We start from the raw sequence: 22,118 nt of genomic DNA, 5'->3' as shown, positions 1-22,118 counted from the left end.
ATCACATGGTATTTCTACAGTGTAGTGTCCATGTGAATGTCTGTCCCTCCCCCTGTGCTAGTATGATCTATGTTATTTCTGCACTTACAACAGCAATCAGCTTTCCATTCTTGCGTGCATCTGTATTAAATACTCAATAGGTAAACTCCTGTCCGTAGGAATTTCATCATGACATGTAGTAATAGTACAGGTCTGGGCAGGAGTTGTTTGTTTTGCATAGAAACTAAAACACATACAGGGCAAAATTAACAGAGTACTGACTATATGGAGACCTCATGGAGCCCATCAATAGCATACACCTCCGGCTACACGGGAAGATTAAGAATTAATGACAAGAGTCACAGTTGCTGCCATGGCATTCATAGCAACAGGTGATACAGGAGTGCTATCTTATATTGGCCATGCTGTCATTAACACCATATCAAGACTTCCCCTAAGCTGTTTTTACACCAGGGAGACCCTGCTGCTGGCACAGGAGGCAGCTACAGGAAACCTGGGACAGTCTCTCCCCCTCGTGGAGAAAGCCCAAAACCCTAAATACTTCAAGGAGCCTTCTCCACCTGGAGCTTTTCTCAAAACTTGGAGGGTCTACCTAAATCACAAAGTTTTATTTTTCTAATCCATCTGCAGTGTTGCTTGTGGCATCTTACAGCTGTTTTGTCCATAAAACCAGTAATTCAACCATATGTTTTAACCAGTTTGTAAAACAGGATTGGGATCCCACGGAAAACAAACTAGACATAAATGAACGCAGAGAACAACTGTATCAAGGACTCTCCAGAATTTCCTTCTCTACTACCCTTTCTCGTCTCAGTTTTACATAAGTGAATAGTCTGAGATCCTACTAACACTGAGATCCTCAACAGAATGGAAACTAAGCAAGAAAGTATTACTTTAACAATAATGCCATCAAAAGACTTCGCTGAGATATGGAACACAACACTGCAATTAGGTTACTTGAAGTTTTTTGACACCTATTTCTATTCCATTGTCATGGGACACATTTCATAGCACATGTGCCATATTCTGAGGTCCCATGCCTGCCACCAGGCTTCAGATTCCCAGGGCAAGGGGGACAGATAGTTCTTTCCTCATGCAGAGACAACGCACTCACAAAGGCTAAAAACATTTCTTTACGGTTTCTCAGGGAAAGAAAACGTTACCTCAGCAAGTCGTGAATGCTTGTGAACATTCTCTCCTTTCTGCACACTTGGAGCAAGCTGCTGCAGCACGCCTCGGCTGCTTGTGAGGGCACGGGTCAAGCGAGCAAACTTTCCCCAACCTTGAAAAAACATGCAAGATTATACACATTACCAAAAAAAGCTGCAAGTGTACCACATAAAGCCTCCCATAACTAAAAAAAAAAGTTAAACCAGAGCAATCTGCTTTAATACTGACAACAAGGGAATATAATTTAACCAAGTACCAGATAAAAGCAAGTCACAAAATAGGTGTTAGGGTGGTAAAGTAATAAAACCCATGACTGCAGTGACTTTGTATTCAGTGGCTCTACAAGAGTGCTGTTACATGAACTGCATCTTTTGTAAGGATAAATGTCCACTTTACAATAATCTTCTATTAAATCCAATGGCCAGATGTGGATGTCACAACACAGCAGAAGACACTCCAGACTAATCAAGATGTAAAACTAGAATCACACACAACAAAAATTACAGTTGCCTGTAGCAGAAGTGAATCTGGCCTCAGATTTATTAAGCATAGCTCTGGCACATACAAAGAAACATACATAAGATAATAAAAAGCAGAGCAGACAAAGCAAAACAAAATCATTAATTTTATCCTCTCTAAACAAAAGGAAGAAATATACAAATATATTTTCTTGAACTCTAATAAAACATTTAGCAGCTTCTGGCAGAGGAGTCATATGCTGAATTTTAATTCAGAATACTTTTTACAGTCATTTCAAATACCTCTCAAAATAGAAGGCCTTGAATGACAGTCACAAGAGCTAGTTATAACTGTAACCTTTATGAGCAGTACTTTGCCATAACAGAAAGTCAGGCAGAGTATAAATCTGGGTATTTTTGGTACCCTGAAAGGAAAGTATCAGTGCATTTAGTCCCAGTCTTGAAAAATCCTAGCACCACCTGGGAATCATTGAGCAGTCTCTCCTCCTACTCCAACTGAGGACGCTCAGTGCTTGGCGGATTCAACTCTTAATGAGAACCTGGTTCTGGAAAAAGTTCCTTCCACATTGTGGCTTCACCACCAAAAGAAACGTTACTATTAGCATGACTATTTTTTAAGACCCGTTTAGCCTGCAAGTGGTCCATGACAAGTACAGGAACATGGGTGGTTAAAATACTGCTCAGTACTTTGAATATATCCTTGCCTGACATCTTACTTTGGTGGATTTTGCAGGAACATATTTGGTAATTCGAAAGGTGAGCACAAAAAATAAACAAATCACATGGATCCAATACTGAACAAGATTTCACAGGGCAGACCTGAAAAGAGAGTTTAGCATTTTTTCTTTTAAGAATATGCAAAAAAATACATTTATTAAAGGGGAGAACCAAATTCATCATATCTCTCCAACATCAAGAATAAAATGGAAGATTTTCTTATGCCTTAAAGCACATTTTAAAGCAAGTCTGTCACTATTAAGTTAATAGCCAAGTTGAGTAGAATTAGACAATACTTTCAGGCAGTATTCAGCAACACACAGATTGAATGATATCCATCCAGGAAGACAGATCATTCCTGATAAACCCATGTAAGATTAGCTACTATACTAAAGGACTATTTATGAGAGAAATAAATCAGCATGACAGAACCCCAAGTGAGGTCAGTTTGTATCGGTTATAAACCTGCCCAAAGCACTTGATTTCTCACAATAGATTTCCATGGAAGGTGGTGGGTTTTGGTGGATTGTTTTGTGGTTTGTTTTTTTTTAAATACATTTATAAAGAGTATTTTCTGTACTGTACGTGAAGAAATACAACTACTATTGATAGGCTGAGGCTTGAATGCCTTATTACCTTCACAGTAAAGCCAGTAGAGGTTAAAAGAATGGATCAGGTGGGAGAAACCATTCATAATAGCTAATCTGCAGCTGATATAAATCAGACTGGCCTTTGTAACGCCAACACAACTACAGCAAACCAAAACTTTGCTTGCACAAACTTATATGCCAGCACTACTACGTTTTCTTCCTGTTTTACAAGAACGTGGGAGAAGGTATATGTATACGAGCATCGGTATATTTCCAGCGATGTAAATCCCGACGGAGGAGGCCGGAGGGGGGATTTATTCCAGGAGGATGTGAGCGCTCTCCCCGTTTCCCAGCCCCGGGAGAGCGGTGCAGCGCCCTGGGTGCTGGCCATGGTGCTGAAGCGAAGGCCGCGCCGCCCCGGCGGCAGGCCGACGGGGTTTGTTTGCAAACGGCAGCCCTGGCGACAACGACAGAGTTGGAGCTTCCCATGGGAACTCGGAACCTGCCTCCCTTACCAGACACGTATTGTTTTTAACGGCAGCTAATACAGGCAGCCCCTTTTACTAATTCAAAACAGGTAGGGCATCTTCCTGGAAGACTCAAAATATGGTTCAAAACCTGAGGACAAAAGTTCAGTGTGTATTTTCTTCCTGTCATCGAGTTTTCTAAGAACTGGGCTATCCAGACATAAACAGAGAGAGGAGGAAAAGGAAGCACCTCGCCTGAGCTTTCTTGCACAAAAGCACTGCCAGACATCTCTGTGACGTGGTTTGTGGCTATGAATGCTGAGCACCTTTGAGTGCCTCACCCCCTCCCCAAAAGACATCTTCTTTTGAAAGGTACAGCTTAACCCATTCCTCTGTCCTCAGCATCCCTTATAAGCACGTCCCCTGCCCTACATGTTGCAAATCTCATTTCTGGGTGCATAAATGGTACCGGAATGAACTGATCCCATGGCCATGAGATCTATTAGGACATACTCCAAACTCTGATCTAAAACCAATATAACTGTATAGGTAAGAGACTGTGTCAAGAGGCAGGGCTTTTTAGCTTGGCTTTTTTGAATCAGTGCCGATCTGCAAAGGGCAGGCTGGGAGTATATACCCTAACTTTCTCCATACATTGGATACAACACATGGGAGCTCAGCTTGGAGTTACACGTGCCATTGTGTGATGAAATGCCTAAAACTAGGCATTGAATCACTGTGCAAATGCCCCAGGCATACAACTCATCTCTAGGAGAGAACGCTCTCCTCCTTGTATTGCCTTGTGTGTGTGTGTGAAAGGAAGATAAAAATGTGGGAACTTTGAAGTATAATTATAATGGACCTGCAGATTGTGGCACAGGAAAAAGAAAATGAAAATGAGAGAGAATGCCGGTTCTAATCCTATTGAATGATAACTTATCCAGTACTGCTTGAAAAGGCAGCAGTACCTGTTGAATTTATTGCAATTTTTCCTCCAGAAGCCTAAAGACAGACATAGCCTAGAGCAAGCCAGATATTTATCCAGTGAAGACAGATAAAATAATGGACTTAAGCCACAGGAGAGAACATAAACATTAAATTCTAAGGGTCATGGAGCTGATTACAGGAAGAAGATGGAGCTTTCCAAGACAAGAAGCTAGATTTCAGAATGGTGTAGGAATATACTGATGTTAGTTCTACTAGGATAGCAGGGCCAGATGATATGGATTATAAATTCTCTTTCAACACAAGCAGTTGGTATATCCTGCATCCTTTTTTTTTTTTTTCCCTCTTGAAATAGAAAAAAAATAAATTCAATTGAAATCTAATGACCCTAGGTGATTCGCACATAGGCATATACATTCCTCAAACAGACAAGAACTTACATAGCAGACAGCTGGGAATTCAGGAACAAAACATAAAGCTGGATGCCAGCCCCATGGTTGTGCTTGTCTGTCCCTCTGTCTTCAATTCTGACCCATTTTTATCATTGTTTGGTCTCTTTTTCCAGTTCTGCAGAAAACGTCATGCAAAAGCAATGAGATGGCACTAAAACATCTCCATCTTCAAAAGGATGAAGAGCCTTTGAGATTAACAGTACTGATTTCAGCTGTCCTGCATTCCATGAAGCTTTTTCAGTTTTCCGCCATTTCATTGCAAAAAGCAGATGCTAGGAAAGTTTCAGGTGCTTCTGGAAACACCCAAGAAGACAAGATGCCTATAACAGAGGCAAAAGCCATCCCCTGAGCTTTGTTTCATGGGGAAATGTGGCATTGAAATACATCTTTGTGATGTGACATTTAACTCATAGAGACTTTTCTTTAAGGGATGAAGCTTCGTTTAATGATGCTCTTAAGTTGAATAAACCAATTTTCTGTATTTTGAGGTGAGCATGATCTGTTGATACTCAATCCACAACAACATTCATTATTTATTTGTAGGTAGCTATTTGTTTCCTACCACTCAATTTGATAATGATGATTCATAAATTCAGACATTAGTAAGCGTGGCAATTACAGAACCCTTGTTATTAAGTTGCCGATCCATGACTTACACAATCCCTAGTGTTAGAACAAGGAGCTGTTGCCTTCTAGAGAATAAGCTCGTTTGGTCACGGGTCTATTGTTCAGACAGAACTGCGCAAATGCGAGTAAATCGAGATTCAAGCAGTTCTTGCTGCCACTCAATCCACCTTTGTTTTCTTGTATATCAAAGATCCCTGCTTACATCCATTTGCCTCTCTGCAGTCTTAATGCTCCTTCCCTTTGAAACTTCATGACTAAAACTGTCTTATTTTTCCATCTGGACTGGGAAAGCATACCAAAGTTTTTTAATACACTCACCACTTCCCTTTCATTTATTTCCCTTTTTAAGAAAACATTTCATCTAGATGAAAGTAGAGTATAACTTAATCAAAATATTTCAAACACTGGCTCTGTTCATATAAATACATCTTTAAAAACAGAACAAAAAATTAGACAGCAACAAAAAACCCCACAGAAACGAGAAGGAAAAAAGGAAACACTTGGAGTTTTCCCTGAATTAAGATGAAGGAGGCAATCAAAATATTATTTTTTTGTGCAGTCCTGATTGTGATGCAAAGGACGGCTTAGCTGCAAAATGAAATAAAGCTTCTTCTGCAGAGGAGATGATAACTGATGATTGCTATGAAGCACAGGAGGTTACAATAGCTAGGAGGCTAACAATCATTCTCCCATATGATTCAGTGATGATCACCTGAAAAATCTGATCACCTTTTTGTATAAAAACAAAATATCAAAAGCAAAAATTAGGATCCAAAGCATAATTTCCAAACTTTTATAAAGCAGCATAGATGCATCTGAATATGTTCACATTGTATTCATACACGCAAAACCTGTTCAGGCAAACTTCTTAGTAGCTACTTGGAGAACCTGCACAGATCCTATTTGTCTGCACAAGTTATTGTTTTCATAAACTGATACATTCCACTTCATACACTATTCACATACATGGTGTGTTAGATCTCAACCAAAAAAGACACATACAGACAAAATGCATGAATTCTAAATATAGCATATACTCTAAAATTCAGCTAAGAAGGTGACCTATCACTTCACAAGCCAAATTTAGCTATGCTATAGCTTGGTTTTGCCTACTTCTATTCTAGTAAACCTATTTTTTCCTGATTTTTAAAAGGGGCAAGCATACGGGGAAGAGTGGAAGGCGGCTGTCTAAAAATATTATATCATCATGATCACTGACACACTATTTTTAAGCTGTTTTATTTAGAATGCACTATTTTTAAAGCTGCTGCATTTAAAAGCAAATTTACTTAACTTCTATGGCAGTCATAAAATAAACATCAAGTAAATTATCTGAATCAAATAACAATGAGACTACAATTAGAAGTCTGGGTTTTTACATTATTTTAGAAATTTTTTTTTTTGTTTCATCTATTCCCATGTCTGATATTATAATTGAAAAAAAATCACTAAGAATGAAAAATGATACTGGGACCTTCTGTTTCTCTGAGTCACCTTCGGATAAAAGATGCCTATTCATTTTTGTGTACAAGTCAAACACCTGTCATTAGAGCTCAACACTTTTCACTCAAGGAGTCAATACATCTTTTGCAGCGAACAATCATGCTTGGAATTGCCAGCAGGTGATAGAAAACTAAGATATACCACAACTAAGCAGGTTTAGCCTGACAGATTAGTTGCTCTTTAAATTGACCATGTTCTTGTACTATGTGATATTTTCTTTACGTAGATATATGGGCATTGCTTTGGAAAAAGTCAAATACTTTATGCTATGCCAGTCTGCAACTATACAAATAGCACATATGTTAATAAAATATCTGCATTTCCAGGCAGCCTATTACATATTAAGTGGTCATATGCACAGGAAACTGATTTCACATATAAACACAGTAAAAGAAACCTAGTTGATAAAGACTGGTTGAAGGTGAAAGAAGGAAAAATAATTGATTTAACAATCAGTTTTTAGTTCTTTCAATTAAACATAAATCTCTAAGTTCACGGTTTTAGGTTTTCAGATTAGGATTTCATTTGGTTTTACAATATGAGAAACATTCCTATGAAAATTGCTATCCTTCAAAAGCATGCTACGGGATTCCTACGTAGTGTTGTACACAGTGAAAGAATATGCCCTCTTCAAAGCTCAGGTCTGTAAAAGCAATGATTCTAAGAAGAAGATAACACAATTTTACCTTTTTTAGATCTTCCAAAAATGTTTTTCCCCTCCACGAATCCTAGAGCCCTCTGCAGACAATTCTCTGACACATCGTACCTGCCTTTTTCCTCCCCCTCACACCATACAATTCCACAATAAGATCTAATATTAAAGACATGGTCATGTATGTAAAATTCTTTAATTGTTTGACAAATCAGCTCTTCTTTTCCAAGAAATTGCTCATCTAGCCATCAAGCAACTGATACAATATCCCTTCCTGAGATGCATGCAACAAAATTCCAAAGCTAGCCTATAGCAATTAACTTATGGAAGAAATGCAGGTGTAGGGGATAAATTAAGCATTAGAACAGAATGTGCCGTTTCATTTATATCATGTTTGTTTTGTGTACACAGCAACAGAGAACTCTTTACCAGCATGAAACTGCTGCACTCATTTAGTGCATGAACTCTTCTATGACTATAAAGCCATAGCATAAGGGGAAGGAGTATGGAGTTGTGAATCAGTGGCCTTTAAATAATACACCCAGTTCTTCTGCTCTGTCTGCAACTTTTGGTAGTCACTTAGCCAGTTTCCATGGGCCGGATGAAGAAATTTTGCTTATCATCTTAACTCCTCTGCAACTTGGTGCACTTATATGTAGGTTTAGTGCTTATATTGCTTTAGATATGGAACTGCTAAGAATTACCATGATCACTGTAAGAACAGCATGATTTCAAGATTCAAAGGAGATTTTAAAAAAAACAAGGGGGGGGGGGGGAAGAATGTTCTTTTCCTTGAACATACTTCTCTCGAACAAGTTACAGCGTTTCCTTATGTTGAAAGTGAAGGACAAACTCTTTTCACAAGAGTGCATATCACTATCACATTAAAGCTCTCGTGTGAAAGCAAAGAGAAAAGGCAGAGCTACCTTTTCTGAAAGTCCTACTTATCAACTGACTAAATGAAGCAAGGGCCTTCACTCCCAGCGAATAAATGAAAGCCAGCTTTACTGCATCATGCTGATTTATCTTTGCTGTCAGTCCTCATCAGGACACAGTGAAGACCACTAGGCAGGGAAAAAGATATTGTAGACCCAACCTTTCCGACAAGATACATTTTTTAGTTTTATTAAAGCAATGAAGAACCAAACAAATAGCATTAAAAAGAGAAAAAAAAATAACCCACATAGCCTGGAAGAGGGTAAGTTTCTCAAGGTTTTTCTTCCTTTTTCATGGTAACAGGTGTTTCCACTTTGAGAAACTACATTTTTAAAGAATAACATTTTGAGAAAAAATGTAAATCAGTTCACCTTCACAGTAGGTTTCCTGTTTAATTTAATACTACAAATATTATTAAATACTACAAAAATGCAAACAACAGGAGAACTTACGTCTTTTTTTACCCCAGAGGACACAAGTCTCTGTAATTCTCCATATGGGTACAAAAGGTCTGTTTCTGACAGGATCTGAACCTGAGTACAAGTTTGTGCTGCTGTCACAACTGAGTTTGCTTCCAGGTTTCCAGGGTGTAACTCAGCAAAGGGTTAACAGCCAAACACAGCAATGCTACTTCACTCACCAGGACAGCTTAAACCTGATTCAACTAAAGATGATGGGAATCTCTTCACATATGTTAAAGGAAACTAGTCCAGAACTTTAATATAAAGAATCCCATAATACTGGTAAGTAACATGAAGCCAGGCAGAATAAAATTATTGATATCTTTCCTAGACTCAGACAGGGTTAATTCCTCAGTTTTTGCATAGAGTGTCATGCACAACTTCTACAGGGCCCAAGACCCTTCAGTTCCCTCTGACATCAAAGAGATTGTTTAGCAACACTGTGACTACTTGAAGGCTATGCTGGAGCGTGGATTAATAACGAATTTAAAAGGAAAAGCAGCGCCTGTTTGCTAAGTAAACTCTGCTTGCTGAAACACTCGGGGATTTCATTAGCAATGACCCTTTCCAGTGCAGGCCAGAGCCAATTCGCTTAAGAAACCAGCAACAAATGCAGTTTGCAGTGGCATAGCTACAGCTTATTTTAACATCTAATTCTCTAGATTTGGTATTTAAAGGACTTCAGCTCTTTCAAGACCAGGGCAAACAAACAGAAGCAGCATAAATACATAATTGTGAAAAAGACAAACCTTTACATGAATCATCCTCAATGGGCTGCTTGAAAGCCGTTATGTCATTGAAAGTGCAAAGAAATAAAACCACTTTGTCCTGCTCATTTCGAATTGGAGCAATTTTCACAAAGAACCAGACAGGTGTTCCTGGAAACAAACATATCAAAAAGTTGGTCAATGGTAAGCAGAACAGTTAACGTGCTAGTTTAGATGTTTACACTTCAAAATCAGCTATCTGTAAATGTTACTTTAATGTTGTTTTTTTTGCAAACACCCATTAGGAAAAATGACAAAGCAGCTGACAAGAGTGTTAAGTTCTCTGCTCTGCCTCTGATTAGCTTTTTAATCTTCAGGAATCACTCACTATTTCTGGGCTTCATCTACAAAGTGAATATTTGAACTTCTGAAGTTCTTTGTGATCTCCTGAAAGAAGAGCCCCACGTACGTGCAAAGTGTGCACACAACAAAGTCTTGCTGGTTCTGTGCAGGACTTGAGAACAGACCAACTGTGCCTAGACTGTGACCATAATACAGACTCTCAACTCAAGAGCGTGACCAGTTTGGCTGCCCTTATCCTTCTCTGCAAACAGGCAGCATCATCCAGCCCCAACAACTACATCAGTCTTTGCCCGGCTTCAAGAGCCAGGCTCTGGGAGCTCTGGTCTAGCCTGCAAATCCTCCCATGCAAGGGAAATCCTTTACAAGCTGCCTTCAGCTTGCCTTGCCCTGAGCCTGCTCACAAGCACTCTAGCATGAAGCAAGACTCCACTGAATTCAGGAAAGAACAAGCCAACAGGACCAGGCCATGGGCTGTGGATAGGAATAAGTTGTACTGCACAGAACGGTACTCTTCTAATTACTGCAGTAGATAAGCTACTAATTAAAACTGCTTGAGAGTTCAGAGCCTGCACATCACAGAAAATGATGATCCCAGATAATGACCCTTCAGATGCTGCTGTCAATTTTCCCTGACATCTATCCACACAGATCACCTTGAGGAGCAAAACTGTCAGTCAGCCCTGCCTTTCTATATTTTTGGCAGTTCTGCTGAGGCTGCTGAAAAGACCCTAGTGATAGCAATGAAGTTCCATGTAACAAGATGGTGTCTACCACTCTCATTTCTCAGGAGTCACCACACCAATGTTAGTGACATTTGAGTATAAGCCACTTGGAGGGCTCAGAACAAAGCAGTTGGCTCCTATATGTCATAACACTGCCTCCTTGAAGGCACCATTTTTCAGTCTGCCATCTTAACTTTGGTCGTAAAAAGATGACTCCTTCTCCAACTGTGAGGTACAAGGCAATCAGGAGACTCCAGGGTCACCAGGCCTGGGCCTGCAGGGAGCTTGTACATGAGTTTTCAGACTGTCCCTACACCATCAACGATGACGAAAAAACTCACTGTTGCTTTTGTGGGCATAATATATAAAAGTCAAAGAAAGGTTTCAGGCTTGCTTCTTGTGAGCAACATTTCTTGAGTGTCCCTTGTGAGCTATGCTTAGAGAGAAGGGTCTACATACCAGGGGCCAATCTAAGATGTAAAAATCAGCAGGATTTTGACCATCTGGGAAAGCCAGAGTAAATAGCACCAGGTGTAATTTTTGTCACACCTGTTTTAGAAAGGGTGATCTTAGAAGAGTGTTCCTTTTCTTTCTCAATCACAGGACTCCCCTCTAGGCTAAAGATCAGATTCTCTCTCACCTGAATTGCTCAATATTTTAACATGAGTACTACATGATATATATCATGCAATAGTTAGTTCTAACTAGGGACACTTGTGCTTCCTGACTGTCACAGGGAAACCTCAGGTAGTTCACAAGGTACTGCTCAGCAAAGCAAGCAAAGGCAGCTTTTTTTCCATCTATGTTAATAAAACAGAGGTTGTTGCTACCAGTGCTTCACCTGGCTGTTTCCCAGCCTCTGTGCTTAGCAATCTTTTCAGGCCACAGAAAGCCAGGGCATCTCCAAGACCCATGGACAACTTCCATAAATGAAGTTCAATTCCTAAGGCTCCCACTGTGCCTGCATAGCACAGGCAGTTTCAAACCCTGGCTGAGATTCCATGCCATATGTACAGCCACCTCTATAAACAGCAGGGTATATGATGCATGGAGGCCTCTGCTCAGAAAGCAAAGAAATCCAGATGGAATCACTGATGGTCATTTCTGGAGCATGCCTGCATGGCAGAAAGTATTCAGGGGTCTCTCTCTATATGTATACATCTCTTATTTTTTTAAAAGAATTAGCATTCCTGAACAACCCCTTCCAATAAAGTATTAGTAAACAAAAACACTAAATGCAATAAAAGATTCAGCAAAGTAACTGTGCCAGTAAAATCATCACTAACTTGCTAATGAGCTTAGAAGACACTGCCACAAAGCAGCCAACAGCAATTTTCAAGACAGGAACACCCTTTACACTACCCTTTCTCAGGAGCTCCTAAAATTGCCTATCTCCATTTCTTCTTGCCTACTTTTTTTTTTTCCCATCTTCACATGTGAACTATTCTGAGGCTGATCAAATCTGTATCTAGCTTTTACACAGACTCCTTGGTGACTAATTGTTTTTTATTTTACCCACTTCAACACCCTTCACTAACACTGCAACTTTTTAATCAGGCAGGATCTCCATCTACATGCACTTGCCTTTTTCATTAGGAATCTTTTCCCCTGCCCAAAACCACTTTGTATTGTTTTGCTACCTCAAGCTACAGCCATTTTGCTACGGGCTGCTCGTAATATTAACCTTCATAGCATTGAGGCTGAATTACACACTCAACTTCATCTCTGCCTCTCACAGCTATAAACACTTCTTACCCCACTTTTGAAGACGCTGTATGCAGAAACAAACCAAAAGTATGCAATTCACCCTCTTATACTGGCTATTTGCCAGATGCATGCCGTCATCTTCTCTTTACGATTACAGTATGATACGTTGCTGCAAGATTTTTCTAAGATGTTCTGAATGGAGCAAGAGGAAAGACTTTTCCCGATAACCTGTAGAAGGCTGCTGCAGGGCACGGAGCTTATATCAGCAGGGTTCTTACTCCCTTGACTTCCACTCCTGCACTGCATTATTTATAGTAAAAAAGAAAACAAAACACTGTTCTACCTAGAACCAAGTGCAGGTCTTGGTGATGTGCCCCACAGGCAACGAGAAAGAGCCAGATATCCTTGACAGCTAAAAGTAGGTGTTTTTGATGACTGCCATTATTTGGGTACCCTTAAGATCTCCGGAGTGTCAGAGTACCACGAACAGGGTGTATTCCAGGGCAGAATATAAAATCAATGTGGCACACATGGCCTGCATAAATCATCTTCCAGTTTGGGATTTACACAGTAACACAGCAACAGCAGAAATAAGTAGATGGAAAATTCTGCCAGGCCGTGTATCTGTCTCCCCAGCACTATTCAGTATTTTTTCCCTGCAGCGTGTTCCCCACCATCTTGTCAGTCTCTTGTGTGAATAGGAGACAGGTGGATATAAAAATACAATCATGAGGCAAGTGCTCACAGCGCTGGGTGACACGGGCTCTCCACAGCGCTCTGCAACCAGGAACTCTTTCATAGCAGAACTGGGATATGAACTGTGGGAACACACTGAAAGGCTCAGACAAGATGTGGCTGTGCTCAGCTTTTTTCCTGCATACTGGTTTAATTATCAGAAGAATTTTACTTTTTAAACATTAAACAGTTTATTTAACTATTAAACAGGAAAGCTTAAAGCATAAACCACTTATAAATCAGGTCGGAAACTAGAATTTCAACCTCCTACAGGCAGCCCTCATACACTTGATGTCAAAGCCAATGTCCCTGCTCAGCCAGATGACCACGACTGGCAAGAGGCACAAAGAAGGCCATTTTAATGAAAAATATGATTTTCAGGTTCAGCCTATGGGTTATTCAGGGAGTGAAACTACAGCATGTTTCAGAGCTCTCATAGCAAAACAAGAGTAACTTCATCATATGCGCCCAGTCTGCATTGACGTACAGACAGGCAGAAACTGTTTACCAGTGTTTCCAACAATACATCTACTTTCATTTACATTTTTTGTTCAGTCCTGGCAAACTCTCTCACTTGCCAAGTTCAATGATGCCAATGCACAAACAAAGAAGTAAACACTCGTGAGCCACGTTGGCTTCTGTTAGATTTGCAATCAACAGTGAAAGAATCCAGAGTTTGTCTAATGGCGAAGGACCAATCCCGCTAGAAAAGAGAATGTCACTTCAAAGCTGGTGGAGAAGTAGTGCGAACAACTGGGAAGAAATTAAAGTCTACACTGAAGTTCTGACAGTAACCATAGGACCGGCCCGTCTCACAGAACCAAAGTTACGTAGTAATTCCAGAATTAAAAGATGCAGCTCTCAATAGTTTTCACTGGCCTGAGCACAGTACTTAGAGTGTTGCCTTAAAGGCAAGGTAATTTTAAGAGCTGTAATTCAGGTCCCAAGTCTTCTTCAGACTAACACATAGTAAATGTCTGCACACCTTATAATTTCCCATCTGTAACACAAATACTACTGTTTCTTCCCTCTCCTCTTTTCCAGTCCTGTGTATTTCAACAGTGATATGTTCAGCCCCTTGCTGAGCTGGAACACCAGCATTTAACATGCTATTTAACTTTGGTTGAGGTCCTTCAGAAACTCTCATAGTATCAAAGCAAATGAGTTGTTAAAGGTCTATTTGGCTTCTCCCCCTAAGCATACTGATGACCTCTCCTTCAGTCTTCCCTCCTGTCAAACAAAAATAGGCTACAATGAATATCAAAATCACTGTCTAAATGTGCTCTTTCCCCATATCTTGAACCATTTAATCAAAGAGGTCAATTTACCATCTGTTTTTCAAGATTACAGAAAGCACATTGCTTAAATAAAACTACAATAAGCGATTTTTCTTTCCACAAAGTAAAACAAAATTAGTTTATAAATATAATGAAAAAAAAACAAGTTTTGACAATTTAGCTGATGTCTTCAGTGCCCGTACTGAACGGGGCAAGTTTCCTCAACGCAGAACAACCTCTGCATTACTTGATAATGTTTCAGTCAAACGGTCATCAGACAGGTATTGCCCTGAAGGTAAACAGTCAAGCAGTATGGAAATGAAAAGGATAGACGCATGTGCTGTGTCTCCAACAACTCCTACATGCAGCGGTGCAGACAGCAGGACTTCAGTTATATAAACAGCGCGGCTGACCATTACAGTGACCCCTTCTGCAGTTTCCCTTATGCCCAGGTACTCAGCATGAGATTGTTTGTCTCTATCCCACAAAAACTGAATAGTTTGTCCAATATCACATTAGCAAACCATTTGAGGAGGTGCGATCCAAAAGAGTTAGGCAAGCCACTATATCCACACAGATTTTAACTGGGACCACAGAGGATCCTCTGACATTTGACCATGTAAGACAAAGAGCAAAAGTCTTCCTATAGACTCTACCTTCTAGCAGAGAGTGTGCACTGAATGAGAACAAACCAAGTCAGTATGTAGCTCACCACTCTGTGCCAATACTAATAGACCTTAAAATACATTTCCAGCACTTTAAAAGCTGTTACCTTCATGCTTTCCACATCTGGTGCTACTATGCTCTGGCAGCTAATGCTTCTAAAGGACAGATCTTTACACGCTAAGATAAGGAAAAATCAATTTCGGTCACCAAAGGTGGAATCGCTAAGCACAGGGGCTATCCTATGACACTGAACACAGTAGGAAAAAGGTTCAGCACTCACACTTGTACTGCAGCAGTGTTGATATGGTTTAGCCGATTCTGAGTTCTCTGAATAACAGAAAGTAAGTATAAGGAAGGTGAAGACACGGGGAAGTCTTGTTATCTTCCTTCCATTTACCCCAGATAAAATGTTTAAGGATTACTGCTGGAAAGTCTTGTTGTTCTGTATATGTTTGAGGAAATAACAGCAGGTCTTGCTTGTCAACACATTTGAAATTGACAAGATCAATGGGAATTATCAGTTTTATGAATCCAAAATACTTAGATTTCACCTTGCTAAAGGTAACTCAACTCATGCAGATGGATTTCGCAGAGGAGGAGATGCAGGTGTGCATGCTGCTTGACAAATATGGAGCTATATTTCAATAGGAGGCTCAGGATGATACATGCCACTTCAACACCCTCATTCTTTCCTGCTTCTGGTCCTATGCAATGATTTGGTTTAGCAAAGGTTTCCATCTGGAGACACCAGAGGCACAGCACACACAAATATAAATGGTTTTAACCAATAACAGTTATGAAAAACTCTCCCTAGTGGTGGGCAATCACAGGTCTACCACCCTGAAGTGAATTTTGCTCTCTATAAATTAGGATGGGGTTGCTTGTCTGCTTTTTAACCTCTGTAGAAAGCACAGGTACCAAAGATAAGTGCAAACAGAATCTATCAAATCACTATTTTGGGCTTATTTGCCATTCTTTGACATCTAAAAGCCTTCTAATACACTGTGGGAAATGGTGTGTGTGTGTTAAAAAAATTATCCAAAAAACAAAACAAAAACACACACACAAATATTCACGGTATTAAATTTGTTAAACATTCAAGCACCCAGAAAACCAGGGAAGTGAACCCCAGGACAAACTGAAAGTGAAGTCCAGCCTCTGGCACTCTCACCACAATATAGGCACTCAGAGCAGAGCTGCCGCTTATCCAAACCACTTTGCAGTGTGCAAAGTAATCACCTACAGCCAACCCTTTGGCTGCTGCTATTCCACTGGCCTCACCTGTAGAAAACCTCAGTGAAAATAAATAATAATAATAAAAAAGGTGTCTTATCACTCTGCAGCACTGGGAGCAATGGGAATGTCTTTGCTCAGACAGGGGACACTTGAAGACTCTTTGTAACTCTTCACACTTTTTAGTTTTGAAGAGTCTAGACAACTTCAGATATTCTTCCACTGAAGCGTATCAAGTACTGCATAGAAAAGGGGGTTAGATTTCAAACGGGACACCACCTCTTCAGAGACAGGCAGAAACAAGTAAACTTATATTCTTACAACAATTTACTTCAGCAACAATGGAAGCAAGTGCATCTAGAAGAAGCCTGCTTTTGCACTGCTTGTAACCCAGACTATGTTGTAGATGGAAAACCAGGCAATGCAAGTCCAGGTTTAACTTACTCAGCCATTTTAATTTATGAGGCAGACCTTAAAGTGTAAAAACCTAACGAATGGCTGTCAAAGTCTCATAAGAAGCTAGATGTTTAAGCTGCATCAGTTCAGATAAGCTAAGATATGACTAGGACTAGATACAAAATATTTTCTAATATATTAGGCCGTATCCTTCCTTGGTGTAAGGTAACATAACTCCACCAATTTCAGTGAGACTTAGCAATGTTTTGATTTTCCCATATAAAAATAAACAATACATCCAGCATCACTGAACACTCACATCTAATCAAACAATGGAACTGAAGCTCTCACATGAAATTACTGTCAACCTGTCTGTTGTCATTTTACAGTCCAGATTAAAGAAAGCTTTCATTTGTCTCCTTCCAGGTATGACCGCGAATCTCCACTGAATGCAACAGGATGGCATCAGAACCACAATGACAAAAATCTGGTGGCTGCGCACCTGCTTGCTCCAATTGCTTCCAATTATCCTGAAGGAGCTCTGCATTTCTAGGAAGCAGTTCTTCCAGAGAATAACAATGATCGTCACATATCTGCTAAGCAATCAAGGGCCTAGCCCAAGCAACCGTCACATCTCTTTCTCATCTTAACTTCAATGTCTGAAAAGAGGGAGGACAGTCACTTTTGGATGGGGGGAAGCCTGGACAGAGAAAGGGGAGGCCAGGGTAGAGACAGTATCCATAAATGCAAACATGATGCAGGCAGAAAATTGTATCATTATTCTGAATACTACAGCCTATGTTGTTTCTAGTGTTGATACTGTGAATTGCAGTGAAGTTGCTAGATATACTGTACCTACCAACATCTAGATGGGATATTCTTATCAGACAAACAAGTAAATACTAGCACTGGGTCACCCCCATGGAGAGGGCAGTGTCAAAAAAAAAAAAAAAAAGCCTATCACTTCTAGTAGCATTATTAAATGTCTCAATCTATTGTTGACATGTCTAGTGTAAGACCAGGACATAATTGTTACCCAGATGGAGAGAGAGAGAGAGATGACCGCTGCTCATGAAGATACAACATGAAGATTGGCCAGCACTAGCAACATCAAAGTTAACTTGAAACTTCTGCTTTGTTTTCCTTTTTTCCCCCAAAAGGAGAGAGATTGTATTGTTAAAACAGCTAGAAGTACATGAAACGCGTAGGCTGTGGAAAATGTACCAATTATTCAACAACATAAAAATGGAAGAAAAACTAGCTATTTATTATGACTCTCAGTTTATAGGGAGGGAGTGGGCAGGTAAAGAACAACAAAAATCTATTTCCTGTCTAATTTACTGGCTAACTTGAAGAAGAAAAATAGAATAAGGGAAGAATAGAGAGACAAAAAAAGGAAATAAAGAGCAGGAAAAAAGATGTCTAACAAAATTCAGGGTCTTTTCCAATACCTTCAAACTGAGAGTAGGCTGAAACTAATCACTTCCATTGCCCAAGCAGGCAACTGCCACAGTTGCAGGCAGAGGTAAGGTGACCACAAAGGCAAGACCACTTAGCAATCTGGGTGCTACATGACTGGTAAACAAGACAGTGTTCTTCTACCATGTGGCTGATTCTGAGAAAAAAGCTCCAGGATGTCCCCTTTTCAGTATTTTTCAGTTACAACTCTCCAGCGTTATTAGTCAGTCTCTGCAACAGTAGTTAATGTACCTCTAAAGCTATGAATCTAACAAACATAAGAGCACTGCGTTTTGTTAAACTTAAAAGCAAGATCTATGCTTTCCTTTTTCCCATGCCTGCGACCCTCTGCTTTTTGGCATGTCGCACAACACAGCCTCTGCACAGCTGGACTTTGTTCTAGGCCGCCTCTCCTCAGGGAAGTGCACAGCAGGGCAGGAAACATCTCTCACTCCGCGGTTACCTTGCTTTAAATCTGCATAAAAGACAGAGAGGCCCCAGGCTCTACTACAGGCCATATGCTGCAGCAATGACAGAAGAGTAGCTGCATAGCCTCTTGGTGCCAAATCACTGTTAACTAAGAGAGAATTCCAGACCCTCCAAGATCCCATGACGGCAGCTTATTTACTTGGCTTTGGATGCATAGATGTGAGCTGCGTATGTCCCTACGGCCACTAACTGAGCTAGGAACAGAAATCAGCTTTAAGAAATAGGTAAACACTGAAGGCAGATAAAACTAGAAGGAAAGAAGAACAAAGCAAGGCCATTCAGATAGCGCATATAGCTCTTCAAATGAGTTGGACCTGCAAAGCTGTGCTCCAGAAGAGCCCTGACTAATGTCATCATGTGAAAGGTCATGATGCTTTGAACAGGCTAAGAAGAGAAGGAAGACTAGAAGAGAAATGAAGCAAAAATTTCTAAAGTTCCTCTCTAAAAAATGACAAAAAACAATTCCATGTACTTTGGCACTACCACTTCTTAGAAGAACAGATTAATTCTGATAGAAAACAAGCAGCTCCACACATCCACAGATCAGCACTAGCATACATAAGCATTATCTTTTAGCTTTTGTGGTTCTCTCACAAACCTCCATTAGTACTACCTGGTCATTTCAACAGAAATACCAATGGTTCACATGTACAGATAGATTGGATAACCTTTCCCCAGAAAACTGGTCTTTCTAACAAGAAACAAAGTAGCAATGAGGTTAACTGTCAAAAATTAAGTCATAGCAGTTTATGTTCTATCTTGCGGTTAAAGCCCCCCATGCCCACCAATGATCAAATGGATCATCACAGCTCTGATGGGAAGGAGCTGCTGGCGGGATGCTTCTGCAAGGTTCCCTCCCCTGTACACAGACACTACCAGTTTCATGATTAGAAGGCAAAATTGTTAAGGGCAAAATAAGTTACAGAATGCAGACTTTCAGCTTAACGTTTGGCCAGGCTGAAGACCTCAGTGTATTTACACTCCAGGTGACGTTAAGTAGATGACAATAACTGTGCCATGACATAGTCCACACTAGATGGGCCAACACATTTTGGGCAAGTAGTTCATTTCCTGACATATGCAGTTACAGACAGACTGAAATTCCTAGGGAAAAAAATCATATCCCAATTAAGGAATTTTTGTCCAAAACAAAAGACAGTTTCATCTGAAAATGTCAGAAGTAGTTCAGCTTCTAAACCAAAAGATGGGTTCTTTTTATTCCGAAACAACATCTAAATACTGGCTTTGCTATATCAAATTTTTAAAAATTGAAAAAGTAGGTTCTCTGAATGGAAACCATTTGCACAAATCCAGCTTGTGTATTATCATTGTTGATGGAATCTTGACTGTTGTCTTAAAGCATCACATACAAATTGCTCTAAACGTCAGAACAAATTAGAGAGCTTCATCTGCCTCCTTGAGTGACTTTCATCCCTAATATTCTCATTTCTTCCTTGTATGGTGCTTATTTATCCCTAGATAAAGCACAGTCCCTCAGGCAAACGACTTGCAGCTTACACTATAATTTAAAACAACTTTACACACCTATGTTAGCAAATAAACCAATCAACTACTTACTGTTCTTCTTGTACATCAAGATTTCAAAGGAGTTCATCTCATAGTTCTCAAATGTTTGCCGGACCTTGTCAATTGTATCTTTGTCTGTCAGCTCTCCATACATAAAACTACAAATAAAATGAGAAGTTCAAGTCAGATACTAGACAAAGACACAAAGCCATTTGTTTACAGTGTGAAAAGGACCTATTTAGAAATAGCCCTTCTTTGATTTTGTTTCACCTGGAAAGTGTATTTGACAGATGCGGCCCCAGGAGATAAAAGACAAAACTGGAATAAACAGATTACTTTTCTCCTCAAGCAACAAGCACAACACTACAAGCTATTTAACAGAAAATAAATCTGCTCTCAAATACCTGCAGGTGCTGCTTTTTTGCATAACTTCTGCTCTGTGATATCCTGATAGCTTGCAAAATCCATCGTTGCTGTAGACAATGGGCCAATCCACTATCTGGGCATTACCCAAGACAAAATTAGTATCTGTTAGAAAGAGCACATCAGTTAGACGTTACACAAGGCTACGGTTACATTAGAGAAAAGACTCATTTCAGGACCCAATCCTGATTGCTTCAGTCCCTGCAGTTTTTCCCCAGATATTATTCTTCCTGCAGTCAAAGGATTATTTCCAGTTTTAATTTTAAGTAAATTCTTATTTTAAAAAATATTAATTACTCATGCAAAGCTTAAGAGGATGGTTTTATGCAAGCGAAACACATGACAGTTAAGTAGGTAAAATTCATCCTTTGACTGAGAACAGATTCACCAAACTGTTTCCCTCTGTGCCACGTGCACTGATCCACCATGACACTCAGTCTGAACGTGAAGCTTCTTACACACAGCCAAAACAGCACATGAGCAATATTTCTCCTTTCCGAATGTAGACACAGTGGCTCCTCTCAATACAGCCTTCCCTGCCAGCCACGCAAGCTCAAATACTTCTTATGTGACGTGTACGGCACAGTGCTCCAAACTAGACACCAGACAACTAGGGTTAGTGCTTACACCAGTAGAAAGAGCTTTTTGTTTGCTGTACAAGCCAGAAGGAGTTTCAAACAGTACGAAAAAAACTGAGCAAGATTCGCACCTCCATTCTCACTGGATCTGTGTGTGCTACTTTTTTTTTTTTTTTAATGATTGATATCTCATTCAAATTATGACCATCCTCAATGCTGGGCCCAGCTCTTGCTTTTCTCTGCTGCTTTGGCTCTTGTGCAGTCAACTAACTACACCTGTGCCAAGACAGAGAGCAGTTGCTGGTGCTTGGGCACTGGCAGGCAGGAGATGGTGCCTCCTTTCACAGCTGCAAAGACCCCCTGACTTTGGAAAGACAGGCAGAGCAGCCACACGAGATTAAGAGGCATCCGCCTTTAAGAAGAGCCTTTAAGGGAGTCTATGCTGTCTAGTTTGCAGGATCTAAGCCCAACTGCTCAACAATACATAGCTGTCATTAATACTTCCTGCAACCAAGAGACACAAACACGACATTTTACCTATTAATTGCAAAGAGTTTTATTTATTTTAACTTGCCCTTTCAAAATCTTTTGTCCTGTTGCAAACTTCAAGTGGGTTTAAATAAAACATTCCTGCAGCTATCTAAATCCATTGGCCAATCCCATGAACATGATTAAGTGTATCTTTACACACTCTTTAGAATGAAATACGCCAGTAGTATAACTTCAGGACACTTTAACTGCTTTGTTTCTCACAGTCTCTTTTAAATACCCTGGGTTTTGCTTGGTTGAAGCACTTTGTTCCAAAAACAATACACGTCTTTTACCCTTTCCTATGAAT

At 40.0% G+C, this 22,118-nt stretch overlaps 1 protein-coding gene across 2 annotated transcripts in view; it reads right to left on the bottom strand.

Moving 5' to 3' along the window:
• The window catches only part of KCNH1 (potassium voltage-gated channel subfamily H member 1), a 192,365-nt gene that overhangs the window by 158,241 nt on the left and 12,006 nt on the right, over window positions 1–22,118 (bottom strand). For both annotated transcript variants that reach the window (XR_010070239.1, XM_063328529.1), the window contains exons 2-5: window positions 20,684–20,807; window positions 20,331–20,437; window positions 9,749–9,877; window positions 1,164–1,282 (exon numbers count right to left, since the gene is read on the bottom strand). Coding sequence is in view for 1 of the 2 variants with exons in the window: in XM_063328529.1 (XP_063184599.1) it covers window positions 1,164–1,282; window positions 9,749–9,877; window positions 20,331–20,437; window positions 20,684–20,807 (479 nt within the window). In the remaining variant the exon portion in view is untranslated. The remainder of the gene's footprint in view (window positions 1–1,163; window positions 1,283–9,748; window positions 9,878–20,330; window positions 20,438–20,683; window positions 20,808–22,118) is intronic.

Source organism: Chroicocephalus ridibundus, chromosome 3, assembly GCF_963924245.1.
Source record: "Chroicocephalus ridibundus chromosome 3, bChrRid1.1, whole genome shotgun sequence".
Taxonomy (NCBI): Eukaryota; Metazoa; Chordata; class Aves; order Charadriiformes; family Laridae; genus Chroicocephalus; species Chroicocephalus ridibundus.
This window is presented reverse-complemented; position numbering and strand designations above follow the sequence as displayed.